Source organism: Lonchura striata, chromosome Z (assembly GCF_046129695.1).
Source record: "Lonchura striata isolate bLonStr1 chromosome Z, bLonStr1.mat, whole genome shotgun sequence".
Taxonomy (NCBI): Eukaryota; Metazoa; Chordata; class Aves; order Passeriformes; family Estrildidae; genus Lonchura; species Lonchura striata.
In genome coordinates this window covers 41,867,828-41,886,010 of record NC_134642.1, presented here as the reverse complement: position 1 = coordinate 41,886,010, position 18,183 = coordinate 41,867,828, and the positions used below count along the sequence as shown (strand labels likewise).

The window sequence follows — 18,183 nt, the reverse complement described above, 5'->3', positions numbered from 1 at the left end:
CGTTAATATCTGTGCCCCACCTCCCCCTGACACTGCTGTCACTTTGAGTGCAGACCGTCCCCTTGCCAACAGCAGCCCCAGGGAGGCACACACACATGAACCTGCCACACACGACACTGGGAGCACACATCCAACAAAGTACATAGACAAAGACCTTCTGCACAAGACCACCTTTGTTCCCTCATCTGTGATGACAACTTGGTGGGTCTGATTAAAAAAGGAAAGGAAACAGAAGTGTTCAGATTTTAAGAAGATCAGATTTAACATTACGGAGAAAATAAGGCAGAACCAGCAAGTAAATTCTGTATTCTGATAGCTCCTTTTTCTACCATTTTGTACTTTGCATTAAGCAAGCCAGTAACTCTTTTTCTTCTGAAAAACATTACTAATTTTACATTAACACATTAAGATAGGAAAAATAGAAAATATGTAAGTGGCCCTGATTTATATATGCAAGACTTACATAATGAACAGTACTATGGCAAAACTAAAAGCATTTTATTAAAGTCTCTAGATAATACTTATAAAGCTCATTATTCTTCCAGCAAATTAATATTCTCTGTCTCACTAACACTATAAGTAAATGAACTGTTTTAGTTAAATTAATATTCATGTTAACTGTATGCAAAACCAACTAATTAAGTAGTTCTATAATATTAAGGACATATGTAAACAGAGTCTGTGATCAATTTTAAGACTAACCAAGTAAATCATATAGGATTTGTTGTGTGAATTTGGCTGGGTCTTCAGCAACCTGGTCTACTGGGAGGTATCCCTGTCCAATAGTGGGACCTAGATGATATTTCAGGGTCAAACAATTTTGTAACTCTATGTTCAGCCAGAAAATAATTCCAACAAAAAGCTTAAGTGCTTTTAACTCAGGTGCATTCTAAATATAAACCAAAACAGCAGCATAGTACAGCTGACTAGTTTAGATCTACAAAAAAATTTTTACAACTTTGTAATAAATAGATTGTCTATATAATAATAATTGAAACAGAGCTCATAATTCAATAGTTCAATAATATTTTTTAAAAATTTCTTTAATAAGTTTCATCTTCACCTATTAGTAAGTCTTTACAGAAACGTTACAGCTGCTTTTTCTTCTTCATTTATGCAACCACATCAAATTCACATGAAAAAAACCCTAATGGTGATAACATAATTTCTTTGAACTATGAAGTATCAGTAGTATTTGTTTCCTAATAATCTCATTATATTTTTTTCCTAAGACATATATCATGACAGTATTGGGACATCTCACAAAGGATATTTTCCTGATTGTGAGTTTGGGCTGCAGACAGATGCTGTTTCCTAAATGCTAATAAGATACTCGAAGTTTTGTAGTGAGACCATTGAATACTACCCATCTCCCTTCTCCCAAAGATTCTGTCACAATTCATCATCAGCAAATTTGAACAGAGGGGTCTTCACAGCTTCTCAGGGGTAGAAAAATCAACCACAAGAAAATAAGGATGGATTTTCCTCAAAGTAGGGATTTCAAGCACCAAACAATATTTCTACTGCATTAATCTCAATGGAAAAAAAAAAATGTTGCTGAAAACAACCCACACAGTCCTTACGCTAAGCGAACTAAACCCTTACCAAGCTGAAACTGCACTTTGCTGGATAGCTGCATTTATATCAGAAGCACAAATTTATTACTGCAGGGTACTTTTAAATACTACAGTAAATAAAGTTATCTTATAGAGAATAAATTAGCTATGTGGGGCAAAAAAAAAGATAAAATTTGATTTTAACTGACCTGAAAATTTTTTCTTATGGTATTAAATCTCTGATACCTTATTTGCAAGTGGACACTATAAACCAGAAAAATTAAAGAATTTCAAGTTGCTGCACTTGAATACAGCCATAATCTGTATTCAGCCTCAGCAAGTAGTTTCTACTATTTCTTGTCTCTGCAACAAGCTTTAAAAAATTAAGTGATCAGAGTTACACTGAAGATCTTGAATCATTCATGTATGATAGGCAAGTATTGCAGCAGTTAAAATTACATTGTTTTAAATTATAACCTTGTTTTATATATCTAGGTTTTACAGAATTTTATGAAGTGTAAAATTGCATGTATTAACCTTCTGCCATGTCTACCAGACTTCTGGAAAAGTATTCATACTTGTGCAATCTATTTCTGGTAAAGAAAAAAATGGAGAGAGAAAAAACCCCAAACAACAAAACAGAAAAAAAGCAAGCATGTCTACTTTTCACTAGCCAAATAAATTTCATGTGAATTAGTGAAAGCTTTGTGTGGATAAATAACAAAAAATCAGGAACATGCATCCCACCCATATTCATGAGCTGACTGAATACACAAGATGTAATATACAACAAACTACTGGCTGCGGTGAAATCAATGTCGAAGAGCTGTTGTCACATCTAATGGTTCTTGAAATACATCAGATATAATATTTTCTATTAACAGTTTATGGCCAGCTAAGTTTGTTGATGTGCATATTATCTGGGACAAACAAACAAATTTTCTCCCAGAAAAATAAGGGCCACTGTACTACAAGGGATGTTCTAAGTCATCAGAGGCCACGGTCTCCTGACAGAGACCACACATAACTGAATACCTTTCCTAAGCCAAGCAAGTTCCATCATAAAGTACTGGTTTTGCTCCAGCTAAGCCATGAAATAGGATTGCCAGAATTTTCAAGAACCCTCCTCTAAATTCATGTTTAAGTTTCTGAATTATCTTTATTTCTGTTTCAACATTGGCCAATAGCTTGAACAGCCTCTTTTTGTCACCAACTTTGTTTATAACTTGAACAAGGGATGGCTCAGGACTGAAAACAGTACTGCACACTGGGCTCCATCATGCTTTTTAAAACCACATTACTACCCCCGCTATAAGCAATGCAATTCCCAATGAATCACAAACTATTTGCTTATTCTGTAGTTGCAGTTGTAGTCTGTTCTCTATCCCACTGCAGCCAATCCTTAGCCCTCTGAGAAATTTAACAACAAAGCATCAATATCAGAGATTTAGAAGAGAAATGAACAGAATTTTGTAAAGGTCTGTCACATCTCAGAAAGAAAAATAGCAATTCCTACAATAGTCACTTTGCATGTGATATTCCAGGATTGGGACTAAGCATATGCAGTTTAAAGAAATGCAAGTCACAGTCAGCAAGAAAAGAGAATCTGCTGGTTTTATATACAAACAAACAAACCCTACACCAAACAAAAAGTCTAAGCTAGCTAAACCTCCTAGTACATACATTTAATTTGTATCCATTTAGTGTAGATGCCTTTTCTCTGCACATGGAGAGAAATGCAAGTTTTAGACCTAAATTATGACCACCTAACAGAATTTAAAAAAATATCTATAATTATATTTTACTAAGTTCCTTATTGTCATTTTTTAGTTGACAAATATCTATTTCATAGCAAAACAACATCATAGGAACAGCTGGATGGCAGTTTAAGCTCAAATGAACCAGTGTCACATGCTGACAAGTCATCTCTCTGATTGCTTTTGAACGGCAGCGCATGCAGATTTATTCTATGCCATAAATTAGAACAATTATTTCTCTGTACTTCACTTTTTATTTCATTGCACATATTTTCAAAGGATATCTTCCCTTTCCTTGATGATAAGTTCATTCTGCTCCTCTAGCTGTCTGATCTTCTTCTCAAATGATTCCTGTTCAGCTTTCAGCCGTTCTTCCGTCACCTCTTTTTCTTCACTTACCCTGAAAAGAATTTTGAGAAAAATAAAATATATGTCCATAACCACAGCGCCTGACTTCCAACTCCTCCACCACTTTGCAGGTAAATGGATAACACCCTTAAACATGTTAGTTCCTCACAATGTTTATAATACATTAGACAGGAAGAGGCATATGAGCTTATGCAATACATTTATTTTTTTGTTTTTCAAAAACACTGGTCTCAGTATAGTACATGCACATTAATGGGCAGCATGGAAGAACAAAGTTAGGGCCTGCACCCACAATTACGTTTGTCCAGTCTGATTCTCTGCAGCCACAATGAAGATTCACTGGGATACTTAGAAACCTAGGACATGAAGACAGAAAACGCAGATGGGAGAGTTTAGCTGACATGACAGGAAGAAAATTCTGGAAAACTTTTCTGTTTCTTATCTATAAACTAATCCTTCTTTCACCTTTTCCAGTCAAATAGAAGTCCAGGAAAGAATAGTTTTTCTTGTTAGCTTTCTCCAAACAAAACAGTTTGTCCTTTTCTGAGGATCTTCAAATATCAAGCTGCAGGTGTAAATTTTCCTTTCTGGCTGGGGCATGGCACCCTGTATCTTGCTGCTCAGTGTAAATAATTGGATCAAGATTAAAAGATGACAATGGGAGAAAGGTTTGCAATGATCATTTATTGTGCACCTCAAGAACAGGCTATAAAAACAATTATTCTGCTATCACATAGGCAAGAAGATCATTATGCACAGATGATCCTGTAACTATGCTAAAAAACGTGGCTTGGAAATCATGGTTCTATAAAAGCTCCACAAAAATATTAAGTAATGAGCTTAGACTAATAAATATTATTGCTCTGCACTTAGGCAATTTCTGCTGCTGAAGGCTCTTAAAGTTCAGTCTTTTATGATGATGAAATAGCTGCCACAACACAGGTGACAGGAGACCAAAGCAATACAACTTTTAGAAAACTACAATTTTAACTTCCTTAAAGTGGAGCAATCTTATAGGAAGAGGAAAGGGAAGGTGGGGGGAAATGAAATATATATATATATATATATGTAAGTATTAGACTAAGCCTTCCACTCATCCCATTAGATGAATATTCTGAGCACAATGTTTCATTCAAGAACTGAGCCATACATTTGATATCATTGTTCCCCTTAAGAGAGCACAGATTTGTCTTGTTTTCCAGTGGAAAAGTCATAAATACCACAACTGTGTCACTCCCCTGAAGTCAATTATAGACAAGCAGTATTCCCCAACTCCAAGATCAACCCACAGCCTTTCCCATATCAGCTCAAGCAGACTGCATGAAGTTGAAAATAATAATACTGAAACTCATACTTTTTCTCTACAAACATAGAGGGAGACAGACAACAGATACTGGATAATCAAATCCTTTAAATTAGGGCGGTTTGAAAGCTTAGATCAGACTATTAATTGTAAAGTTTCTAATGTACAGGAAAAGAAAAAAAGACACAGATTAAATGTGTGCATTCCATTTTTAGTCAAATGCACCAGGTCTCACTTACAACCTTGGGCCTAGCCTGGCAAGGTGTGATGAGTTCAACCTGTTCCTAGGCCCCTTCCCCTCCACTCACAGGCTGTCAAAAGGGTTGTGCACATAGCATTAAAGAAACATCGTAGTGGGAACTACCTGTTTAAATTCTGGAACCACACCAGCACCTCTGCACTCCTTAGTAAGCAGGCAACAAACTTTTGACGAATGTCCACCACACATCCTTCCAGTAACAGCCACAGCATATTTGCCACAAGCTGTAGATAGAAGTTTTCAAATCCAATCATGGCCCATTTTCTTCCTCTGAGTCCAGTACAACCACCTAAATTACTACAGCATGCATGACCTTCCTTCATATAACCAGTGAAAGATGCAAAACCAAAACAAGTTAATTAGAAAACCACAATGAAGTACACAATGACCATACAGATGAAAGACAGGAATGAAACAAGAGCAGGGCAGACAACTGGAAAGAGAGAACAAGTACCATCTCCAGGATTCTTATGAAAGGAAGGAAGCCTGCTCTGTAACTTGCAGGAATGACGCTTCATGAGGAAAGGGTTTTGGGCAACAAACACTGGGCTATGGTGGCACCCAATAACACTAAAATTGAACAATAGTATAAGAAAAAAAGGTATGAAAGAAGAGAGCACTAGAAAAATCAGATTAAATGTAGCAGGCTTTACTCATCTCTAGATTCTGTGATCTGTTGCTTATATCAGTGTGCATCACATTCACGTGCTGTGTTCGTATTTAAAACATATCACAGCAAGCTGTCACACTCCCAGACACATGAATATATTGTGCCACATATCTTACACTGTAAATGACTGAGAATGGTAAGTGATCTCAGAAGAAATGTGGCAGTAGGCAGTATGTGTTTATGTATCACAAAGCAGGAGACAGTCCATAAAGGGCAGGCAACACACAAAAGGCAGTTACTCACAGGAGGTGGCAAAAGGAAGTTAAAGAAAAGGCATACAAGAATCTCATCAGATTATGCTGGATTTATATCACTTACTATAAACAGTGAGTTGCTAGGTTTTTCTTTAATAAACTTATTTCTTTGCTTTCTGGCAGTAAAGAACACATGATTTTTAACAGAACTATGGAGGACTTCACTGATGCTGTACAAAAACATTACAAGGATCATATAATGCTCCTCAAAAGTATTTTCACCCTCTGTTCACATACTTGGGTCAGTGAAAAGATCAGTGAAAGAACGAAGGCACAACTACAAAGGGCTCAACTGCTCCACTGAGTAACATGCTGGTATCCAGCTCCATTGTTCTTGCTTCCAGGATCAAACAGACAACTGACAGCTGAGAGCAAAGATGATGAATCAGTGGAACTATTCCTTCCATTTAGTGTCTGCAACATTTTCTTGCATTCAATTCACATTCAGCTACTTTGTGCCATAGGACATGCAACATCTTTGTTCAAGATTTGCTTTAAATTCAACTGTTCAAAGCCTATATAATTCTAGACGCATCTAAATAAATCATTTAAATTTACAGGACCCTCTTTAGAAAAACTCATAATGCAAATATATTAACAAAAAGCCCTCCTAGGACATCCACCTTAGTGTTAAAAATTAATTATTCATTCACCAGTTCCATTTATTACTGTGTGTTCCCAGGTCCACTGCTGATACTAGTATTTCTGTCTAATCTAAAGAAGGAATTGATCAAGAAGTTCGCTGATGACATTGACTCATTCCACTGAGTAAGCAGGACTGATGCTCTCCAGGTGCAATTTTTGAAGCACTGCACAAGTCAACAGCACTTCAAGTTTTATTTGTTTAATGAAAAACTGACATACACAAGAAAGAGCCATGATAATACTCACATCAACACTACACTAGGGACAGAACTCAGCTCTTTTTGACTGAAGGCAGAGTTAAGAAAGCAAATTAAAACCAGCACATTCTGTTTCTTAAATATTTAAAAAATGAGCTTTTACCAAGAAAAATCTGAAATGCATTAAGAACATTGCAGCTCAGATAGTTAAGACAGAGACAAACTAAACAACAGACACTGGGAACTTCACTGATCAGTCCTACACTCCTTGGGAACACTTATCTTTTAATAAACACCAATGTGGTATTAGTCTGCCAACTGGCTAGCAAAGACTAAAAAAGTTTAGTGACAATTCTTGAAAACTACAAGTTTTAAATTCCAGGCAAAGAATGTCATCTGGAACAGGGAAGACCACCATGGAGGGGTGGGGGAGAGGAAAGAAAGAAACAGAATTTTTGTCCAAGGATCAGGATTCACAACCCTGATACATTTTACTCAAGCAGTTTGTACACATTAGGGAAAAAAAAAAAAAAAAGAAAAGAAAAAAAAAAACCTGCTATGGGCCCAAAACCTAATTGAAATAGCTACACAATGGATAAATTTTACAATATGCAACCTACAAAATACAAAACTAGATTTCACAGCATGAATTTATAGCTACAAATGACTTTTTAAGCATAGAAAGTAAGTGTGATTGGTGATACAATAATCCTGGGCATGCTTTACCTATCAACACAAAGTAATTTCCAGACAAGCTTAGGGATATCTCATTTACAGTATCACTGCCTGACCAATTAAGAAAACTGCAGCACAAAATTGCCCCTAAAGTAACACACAAAAAAAGAGAAAATATTTAGACTTTAAAGCAAGGTAACAATTTGGTTAAATATAAAGTAGTGTAACCCAGGAGAGACAGCAACACAAGAGGCCAAACACATAAGATTTGTAATGCAAACCACAGGCAAGTATTCCTTCAAAGATCATAAGGACTGGAAGAAAAACAGCAAATATACACTATAAAATAGCTTTACTGAAACCATTTCAGTGGTTTCCAGTTTTGCAACCAAATTAACACTCTGTTCTGACGCCCATTTTCACCTTCCGTTATAAAATTTCAATTGCAGTTCATCAATTTAAGTGTCATATCAAAGACAGTAGAAAAGACTGGTATCCCAAACTGCTACCACCCTGCAAAGGGTTTAGGTATCCAGGATCTTGGGAAGAGGGAAGCATTTTCTCAGTAAGGGATAATAGGCTGTCTGAAGACTGTTTTAGTAGCTGCCCGTTACAAGTCATTCTTGGCATGCCAGTGATTTTAGCCAGAACACTATATAATAGCAAAGACCATCTTGTATCTCATTTGGAAAGGGAAATCACTCCCTCTCATGGGTGCAGAAGGGTATTATGATACCTTTCTACCCAAACTGCTTTTGAAGATTTGTTTGCAAAGACAACAGTAAGTCAGCTTTCTCCAAGTTTATCTTATTCAAAGAAAGAAAGAATGCAAAATAGTTAGATACCAATTTTTGCCACTAAAAACAAAATTTAAATTTTCATAAACCATTCTACATCACTTAGTCAATGCTTCTGTTCACTCAAAAAAGGTACATTCCATATGTGAACATGTACAGGCATTTGTGATCGGGGAGAAGTATTTATGATGTACCTGCCACACTAGGAGCACCAAAGTCACAGAACTATGGCTATATACCAGTCAGGAGTGAAGTGAATATTGCAAACATGTACATATTCACTCTCTCTGCTAAGGAGTTATCACCCTCTCTATTTAACCAAAGGCCAAGAAAGAAAGATCTCTCAAAACCTGCATATCACTCAAAGTATTTCACTCAAGAATACTTCATAATCAGTCTCAGTGTGGTGTCTCTCAAGCCTCTTAATGTTCAACAGTCAACTGGCTATGTCCCAGCGGGCCCTATACTGCTCCTCTCAGAAGGGGCTAATGTGTTCTGACACTGGCAGAGAGTGCCAGCGTAAGAATCTTTCTGTGTCTCCACCATGTCACTGATCATTTCATTACATAAGCTGATGATGGCTTCAGGAGCAGCCTGCAGGAATAAAAGTTCAGAGAGAGTCCTCTTCATCTCTTTGAAAGGACTTCACTTATAGGGATAAAATTTGCTCTTACTGTGCCACTTTCACCACCACACCAGGAGGACCTCACTGAAAACATGAAGGTGCCACACTGGTTGTCTTAGAAAATAATGACTGATCACACTCAAGGATACTCCACTTACCCACAAAGCACTTTGGCATACATGCGCATGACTCATTCTTCTCAGAAATTCCTCTACAAAAGCAATTTTAAAAGAATCTGCTGACACAATAAATTAAAAAGCTCAAATTTGCAACATTCAAGTATTTTAAACTCTGGCTTCTGTCTGCCACTCTCATATCACCTTAAAAGGATACATTCAAAGAAGGGCAAGATAATGGTTAAATTTACAGGTAACAGCACAGATCAAAAATTATGATTATTTAGCCTATAAAGGAGGATTAGAAAGCTGAGTCCTTTCTTTAGACCTTGTCCCAAAATCCAACTCTGTACAATTCCAAACAGCTCAAGTAATGTCAGACACTGGAATCCCCATCAGGAGATCTTTATAGCCCAGAATCTTCTTTTTTTTCCCCAGAGAAAATTATATTAATGTAGCTAGCATCAGAATTTACTCATACCAATACAAAGTCTGACACTTCAGCAATTTAACAAATGCACTGGCACACACATACTCAATGTTTTAAAGTGCACTAGGATTGAGAGTTGGAGGAAGAGAAGTAAAAAATACAAAGTACAGGAGAGCTCTCTCCTTCAATAGTCACAGAAGCTGGGGAAAGACTACTACCCTGAACTGCTTAAGCAAGACCTGGCTGAAATTAAATCCCCAGGAGTCAATCATATTTCACAACACAAACAGAATTTTATTACTTTAAAAGAGTTTTCATGCAGCTACTTACTGACCAATCTATTTCTCTTCACCATCCTGCAACAAATGTGTATGAATTAGCCTCAACTACTATTCATAAATTGTAGCAAAATGAGGAACAGTGAGGTACAGCCCAAGTGAGACCTTTATTATTCCAAGTATTTACTGCAGGACAGTGTTCCTGTAAAACTTTGAACATTCTGCTGCTCCTTTTTCTTCTCCAAAGTAGCAAAGAATGTTCTACTGCTTGTAAAAACTCTCCATCATTGCACAACTAAGGATGAAAATTATGGAGAGTCTTAAAAAAGTGACGAGGTGAGCGGAATTAAAGTTCAACTTCCCTATTACTCTGCAAAGGACTTTTAATTACATCCAATAAAAATATGATTAGGTTTAAAAATAAAAGAGAACTAAGTATAAAATAATAGTGTTCCACTAATTTTACTTTTCAAAATTAATGTTGCTGCACCTTCTATTTTTCTTCAAAGAAATGTCAGGCAGAAATACCAAACTGTCCTCAGGGAAAAATCACAGCATCTGAGATTTAAGAAGAATCCCATGCTCGAATGAATTGCTGTACTACTATTCACTAGGGACCAGTGTATTATGAGGAACAATGTAATAATGGGCTTTTTTAATATTAGAATATACCTCTATATATCAACAGTGGCAACAGTGTCCGAATAGCTCCAACATCTGACAATTTGTAACCAGGCTTCCCACCAATCTACTCTTTATGACAGTCTTAACTATACATTTTCTAACAGAGGGCACGATAAAAACACAAGTATGAAGAACTTCAGAAATTACTAAAATACTGTGTGGTAGGAAATCCTGTATTAGTACAAATTATTAGCAGGTAAAATGGTCCACTGGATAGGGATAATCAGAGAGAAAATATTCCTAGCTGCACCAGAGAGTTATTGCATGACCTTGAGCAAGACACTTAATTTCTCTAATTTTCCTACATAAAATGTAAAAGAACAGTAGTGCTTGCCAATTATTACACAGACATAACGGATCTATGTCAAAAAGCATTTAATTACTAAGAGTAATTAATAACAATAACTTCTAGCCCAAAGGACCTGGGATCATCTCACAAGAGCTTCCCCACCAATATGGCAAAGCCTGCCAAAGCCCCATTTGCTCCTCCTCATTTTTACAGCCACTCTGTAAGAATCCAGAGATTCTGAGGTGTTAGGGACAATGAACAGGACAAAATTCTCCTCACTTTATTTCAACTTTTTTTTTTACCTCCTTTACCTTTAAGAATGTAACTAGCACTGGAATGAAATGTAGAAAAAGACTTCTGCTAAAACTGAGAAACTTGCTCTATTTTTACCTCTCTTTTCAAGGAATAGGTAGAATCTGAAGAAATTAAGGGAAGCAAGAAGAAGCTTGGCTAGGTAAGTAAAAATTACACAGGCAAATCATTACCAACCTGTTTCAGCCACAAGATCAGTACATGGCCTTCCATATAAAAACCTACCTCTGCCAAATAATAAGCACTACAAAGTTTCATACCAACAAAGTCTGTCATTTCCAAAAGCAGAATGTGTTTATTTATAGCACTTGATAAACACAACAAATAAAATCCTAGCCCTATCATTGGGTTATTACAAATGAAGTAGTGCTGGTCATGAAATTTTGGCCTCTGCTCTAAATATATATTTAGGGGCTCAGAATGCAAGGAAAAACCAACCAGGCTGCTTCATACTTTTTCCAACAAGAGAAATTACCTTCTACAAATATCCAGGTTTTTAAAGCAATTCTACATTGCTTGATGTTAATTAGAGAAACGACTCTCTTTAAACTTAATGCATTTTCAGGTGATGCTTCTTCTTACCTGGCAAGTTCTTTAATTAAGTTTGCAATGCGTCTCTTGTCCTCAGGACACAAATCCTTTAAAGAAGCACTCTTCATTCCTCCTTCATTAGTGCCCTGAAAATTTAAAGTTACATTTTAGAATGTACTGTTTAAAAGAAAACAAATATTTCATAAACTATTAAAAGCATTTCAAGATCTAATAATTAGAAGCTGAAAGTAGATCAATTCCAACTGGAAATAAAATTCATATATTTTAAAATGTAAGTACATTTCAATGAAACAAATTACCAAATTGTGAAGAATTATTTTAAGGTATTTGTAATTCAAATGCAAGCTTCTAGCTTCAATACTAAAATATGCTGGATAAAGTTTTAAGATATGCACTATTCCTTGATTCATACTAGATAAAGAGGAGTAGGTTCTCATGACTTGGAAATATGGTGCAGCAATATCCAAATCCAACTTCAAACTTTCATATTAGGATCATAATGTAGGGAATAAGGAAAAAAACATGTGCCTTAGCATTTATGACCAAAGCATATAAAACAGCAAAATATTGTTAGCAGAGAGCACATCCCTTATTTCATTTTTCTAACACAGAGGAAAGCACAAACACCTACACATGTGGCTACTGTTTGATTTTAATGGCTTATTTGCTTATTTTGTAAATATATAGTTATGAATATATATAACGAATATTTTTTTCGTGTATATATATATATACTATACTACTAAATATATGCTGCTTTCGTAAATAATACTTGTCAAAAGAAGGCTGTAGCAGGGCTGAGCACTACAGATCTTTCGCGCATTCCCGAGAACGCAGAGAGAACCGCTGCACTTTCCACGTGTTCCCACCAGAGGGCACTCTGCTGCCCGACATTCCCGACTTCGGCTGTTTCCACGCACAAACTGCTCCAAACTGGTTTTAGTCACCAAAAATTCCTCTGATCGGGTGTTCCGTTATGCAGCGCTAGTGGTGAACACGAAACACGAACCCGAAAATAAACTCAGCAGTAAGAGCCACGCTGCTCTGTTCAGGATTTTGGAAAGTTTCAGTATGTCCACTCCATCTGAAGGAGTATCAGTATAAACTTTTACAAAACCTCCCAAGTGCATATATAGTGCTTTACATCAGATAAAAGAATACCTCGAGATGCCCTGCAGTTTGGCGAAGTCAACACAATATTGCACAAAAGAATACAAAGCCAACACAGGGCTTCTCTCACTATCAGCAATTACAGCTGATCTACACACACCAGAGACAAAGTGACCCCTTTCCTTCTTAGCTAATTAACAGCATCTTAAAAACAATTAAAGAATAATGTCCACTACAAAGAGAGGCAATGTTTTCACACAGACTCGTTATACCTGCATGACCCTTCATTTTAACTTCAGTGTACTCTTCTCAGGGGTGAGGGGGAAAGCAATTTCACAAGGCAAATTTCAGCACTTTTCAAGGGGCATCCAATTTCACAGTTTTCTTCCCAAATATATGTCACTTACAAATTAAGAAAGAATGTCTAACTTGACTGAATTCAACTAAACGTATGATTGAAGGAATTTCACTGTGCATGCTAAAAATGTGTGACTTTTTTTTTTTTAGCAGATGATGGAACTTCAAGAAAAATGAAAAGTTACAGTTCTCAAAAAAGAGAATGAAGATGATTATATTAGTGAAGGGGATTTTAACAGAATATCTCAAAAACTACTACTCAAACCGATGTACATACTGTCAGACAAACTTTTGTGGGATGAAGAGGAAAATCAGTTTTTTCTATCACCCACAAGTATGCAAAGATGATACACAAGGAACTCGCAGAGGCAGACTTGTAACATAACACATATCAAAATGAAGCTGTGGATAATGCACAGCAACAGCTCGACCATCTGAAGACCACAAAGGAGGTAGAGGCCAAGACTGTCTCCTTTTTCCAGACTTCTCTCCTTTCTACACAGTTCAGGATAGAAGATAGTTTTGGAGTAACTCAGTACAGGGAGGATATTCTCCACACCTTGGAAGGTGATAACTGCATGACAAAATTATACAGAATCACAGAAAGGACCACAGCAGTTCAGCTACTCCAGCCTAGAGCATTTTATTCCGAATTACGTCCAGGCCAGGCTGGATGAAACTCTGAGCAGCCTGCACGAATGGAAGGTGTCCCTTCCCATGGCAGGGGGGTTGGATGGATGATCTTTAGGGTCCCATTCAACACAAACCATTCTATGACTCTATGCCATACTAAAGCCATCAGCTCTCACCTAGACATGCACACAATGCTATGCAGAAAGCCAGTTGTGTTGTTGATGAAAATTCCATGCAAAAGAAGTTCTTCTTCAATAACGGGTAAAAACATGTGTGCTGTTTGTTTCAAGTATTCAGAGCTTATCTCCAGAGCACAAAGTTTCCATAAGAATTTGGCAAGGCAAGCGAAAAACAAGGTTTAAAAAGACAAAAATGAAACATAGCTTTGAACACATCTTGTTGGCAAAAATACAAAAGCACAAGTCACCAATTAAGATTTCATGTATCAGGCATTATCTTTAAAAACAGAGTACACCAAACCTATTTATATAATGGCTTTCACAAAAAAGGAGTAAAAACTCTCTAGACAACAAGCAATGCAATCAATGCACCATTCAACAAAACAGATTTTAATGTGGCATATGAAGGCATCTGTGAGGCAGCAGGCTTGTAGATACTTTTGAAGAGATGCTTCTACATAAAGACTCGGCATAATGGGGGCTATTTGTGGAATTTATCTGCATGCCACTGAACAGCATCATTTGCAAAGTAGAGGCACATACCAGCCTCTAAAAGCAAGTACCAAAAAAAAAAAAAAAAAAAAAAAAAAAAAAAAAAAACAGAGAAAGGGAAATACACAAGTCCAGGAAAACCCCTAAAAATTAATTCTGCTGTAATAAGTAGACGTGTCATGCTGAAGGATTTGAAGGGCAATGACAAAAATTGAGCAACCTGTCTTCACATCAGTTTTGAACCTGCATGTCTGGCACACACCAGTTACTCAGCACACAAAAGGCAGAGAAGGACATCTCATCTTAGATGAAGAACAAGATTTAACTGCATGATAATAAAACAGCAATAGAAAAGCAGTCAAAGGTTTTAGATCCTGCCTGCAAGTGGGAAGATGCTAAACGTCCAAGCCACCAAAGTGATTTACAGGCTGGCCCAAGATGACTGCTAGGCAAGAGACTCAACAGTACTCAAATGGCTTACACAGTCATTGTACTACACAAACCACGTTAGAAAAACTGCATCTCTCAACAGATTTCTAAACATCACAGCATCTGTCACATACAGAATAACCTTCCAAAGGAAACCCTGCTGCTCTGGAATTTCTAATGCAAGGAACTGTAGAAACATATTACCTAGTCTTACAGGAGGAGACCACAAAATTCAAAGCAGCTGACATCAACTGACAAAGCTACTTCTACTGCTCAAATGCATTTTGAACTTTAAATATCACAAACAAAAAGTGACTTTACCCTTCTAACACGAACAGGCACAGCAAAAAGGTCCCTGAAATGAGTTTTTACTCCCGTAATTTCTAAATGAGATAACTAGAGCAATGAAAATGAATAAACAGAACAAAACTTCTTGCATGTTTACATAGTAAAGTATGCATTAGGCACTATCCAGGGCTACATGCACTGCCTCTGTACAAACAAACATACAGAAATATAAATAATCTATTTTACACAGTCCCACTTACACACTACTTACATCAATTAGCACATTCAGCCTTTGTTTTCTTCAGGTGATAATTTCTGCTACAAAGCCACCATGTAAAGTGGGCAAAAAGTGTGAGAGACTGTAAAAATAACTACTCTAAAACCGTTTAAGCGTTTTCAATCTAAGAATTTTCATCTGGTTTTTCAAATATGTGCACTCTTAAGAACAAGAAAAGTTTGCTTTTACTGACCTGCTGCCCTGTGCTTTTATCAGGATCCATGGAAACAGAAGCAACAGCTACAGGCACCTTAAGTTCTGTTTGACTTGTTTGATATTTTGGCAAACGCTGTGTTCTTAAATTTCCTTTTGTAGGCACTCCTGTAAGTGAAAGACAAGCAGAACATGCAGATTATAAAGTGAAAAGTGGCCCTATTCTTGCCTCCCACAAAGGCAACTTTGCCTTAGCAGATCTTTTTTTGAAAAGAATGAGTACCTCAGGAATAGCTCTGCAGTTCCCCCCAGCCTCTCACTCCATACAAAATTTCATTAAGATGAATGCATCAGCAGAAAAAGAGGTGCATGGCACTGAAGCACACCCAGCCACAATGAACATTTTGTAAATTTTGAAATGCACATTATGTCTTCAGACTGAAGTTCAGTACAAATAAACTGTATTTGAGTAAGATGTGAAGGCATAAAATTGAGCTTTTGCTTTGATACCCAAAGACAGTAAAGAACCAACCAGCAGTAAAGCTCTTAAAAGCACCACTCATATAATAAAATACCACTGTTTCTGTTACACAGCCAACCTACTGATGCTCAGGCTGTTTGTTCCTTTCAGGACCAGGCAAATGAGTAAGGCACTGCAGTGCACACTCCACAGATCATTTGTCAAACACTTCCTGCCATAATTAGGATTAGATCACCACTACAAATGGTAAGAACATGAAAGAACTGAAAATCTTGATGCTGCAATTACAAAGTGCCAACACTGACACTAACACTAAAACCTCCCAGGGACAGATTAAAGCCCATACCTACTTGGTACTGCCTCAAGGTTTAAATTTTGACTATTCAGAAGTGCAAAAAATTTTGAACAAAAAAATATTAACCTCATACTAGCAGATAAGTTACAATTATTTGGGTAATTAATTTCAGAAGTGTACTAGAATTCAAGTGAAAGAACTAAATTATAAACTCTAGTATCTCCATGCTTGTACACAAGTGAAAACAATGGTCCTGAAATTTTCTTCCACAGAAGTGGCAGAAAACTTCCCACAGTGAATCAATTTCCATCATTTAGGATCACTGCTTTCTTTCCAGAGCCCAACAGTCCAACATCACCTGGCTTAAAAATCCCTACATGTGTTTTGTAGTGCAACAGAGATGTTTGGCCAGCAGTTTTGAAGGGTACCACAAACCTAAAGAGTATAATTCCTTAAAACTTATGACTGCTGGATGATGCACACACAATTTCAGTCTACAGTGAACCATTCCCAGATACGTTTCCAGGACCTCGTGTCACTAAGAGCTGTATTTGAAAACAATTAAGAGAATTCTGGAGGGGAACTAAGAACATTCATCTTTTCCCTGGCGATGTACACAAGTATGCACTCAGTAAATCAAAGTCAAAAGAACTAACAAAAAAATAAGTGTTTTATCTGTACACAATGAATCTTCATTTCAATTGATATCTTCAAAATTTACAAAAGACCTAACACCTCTAATGCTTCAACATTCCTTGGAGACCACATTAAAAATTCAGTTTGCCTTATAAATTGGATAAAGATACACTGTACCTGCAACGGAAACAACTCCCCTGGAACTACTCATCTGATACAGTATGCTTATCTAAGCAGCAGAGCTTAAATCCTCTGCTATAATCATGTATGTCCCATTACAACTTATGATGACTCTCTACCTTACACACATTTATGCACACAAACCACACACCTCAAAAGACATTGCAAATTTTATCATCCACAGGAAAAAAAACTTTGTTTATGTAAATTAGAAGGTCATACCTGAAACAGGTACAAATGAATCTTCTTCATCAGAAGCTGCATGTGGCTTTGTTAAAGAAAATAAAAAGAATGCAAGCTTAGCTCTTTAAACAGGACTGTAAAAAGAAGGATTTGGCATAGCTGTTGATAAGAAAACAGTCAACATTTTGGGAGCAAGAAAAGCAAGGAAAGCTTGGTTAAAAAAACACCTCAAAGATTGCTAAAACAAAGGGCCTTACTCCTTCTTCACTGTGCATTAACTTTCAGCCTGTAAAGATTATCTCAGAGGTCACCTTTGCAAAAGATCCCAGAGACCAGCTCCAGTTACAAGAACAATTAGTAAGATAATGAACTAATAATATTTATGTAAATTTAAACAGTTTATATGGAACATCTTGATGTGTAGGGAAAGCAAATTCTGAAACAGTGTTTATTGATATTGCAATGAAATCCATTCTGGGCAATACATTCTATGACACATTAATGAGGATAAATGCAAAAGGTTTTAAACTGGTCATTCTCATCTGATCATCACATGATGAGTAATACATAAAAGCTTGAGGACTGGTTTTCTTTAAGAAGTTACAAGAACTTTCAAATATCTCAGAGGTTTAACTATTGAATTACTTGACCACAGAAAACACTTTAAAATCAGAAACAACAGGGCACCGTATTATTTGTGCTATTAGCAGTCACTGAACTTG

General features: G+C 36.6%; 1 protein-coding gene across 3 annotated transcripts in view; it reads right to left on the bottom strand.

Annotated features, from left to right (window-relative positions):
* The window catches only part of KIAA1328 (KIAA1328 ortholog), a 170,566-nt gene that overhangs the window by 148,161 nt on the left and 4,222 nt on the right, over positions 1 to 18,183 (bottom strand). For 2 of the 3 annotated variants that reach the window (XM_021538939.3, XM_021538941.3), the window contains exons 2-5: positions 17,501 to 17,536; positions 15,727 to 15,854; positions 11,799 to 11,893; positions 3,598 to 3,713 (exon numbers count right to left, since the gene is read on the bottom strand). In XM_021538939.3, the coding sequence (XP_021394614.2) occupies positions 3,598 to 3,713; positions 11,799 to 11,893; positions 15,727 to 15,854; positions 17,501 to 17,536 (375 nt within the window). Of the gene's footprint in view, positions 1 to 3,597; positions 3,714 to 9,265; positions 9,319 to 11,798; positions 11,897 to 15,726; positions 15,855 to 17,500; positions 17,537 to 18,183 lie in introns of those variants that run through there. The other variant, XM_021538943.3, reaches the window with a different exon arrangement.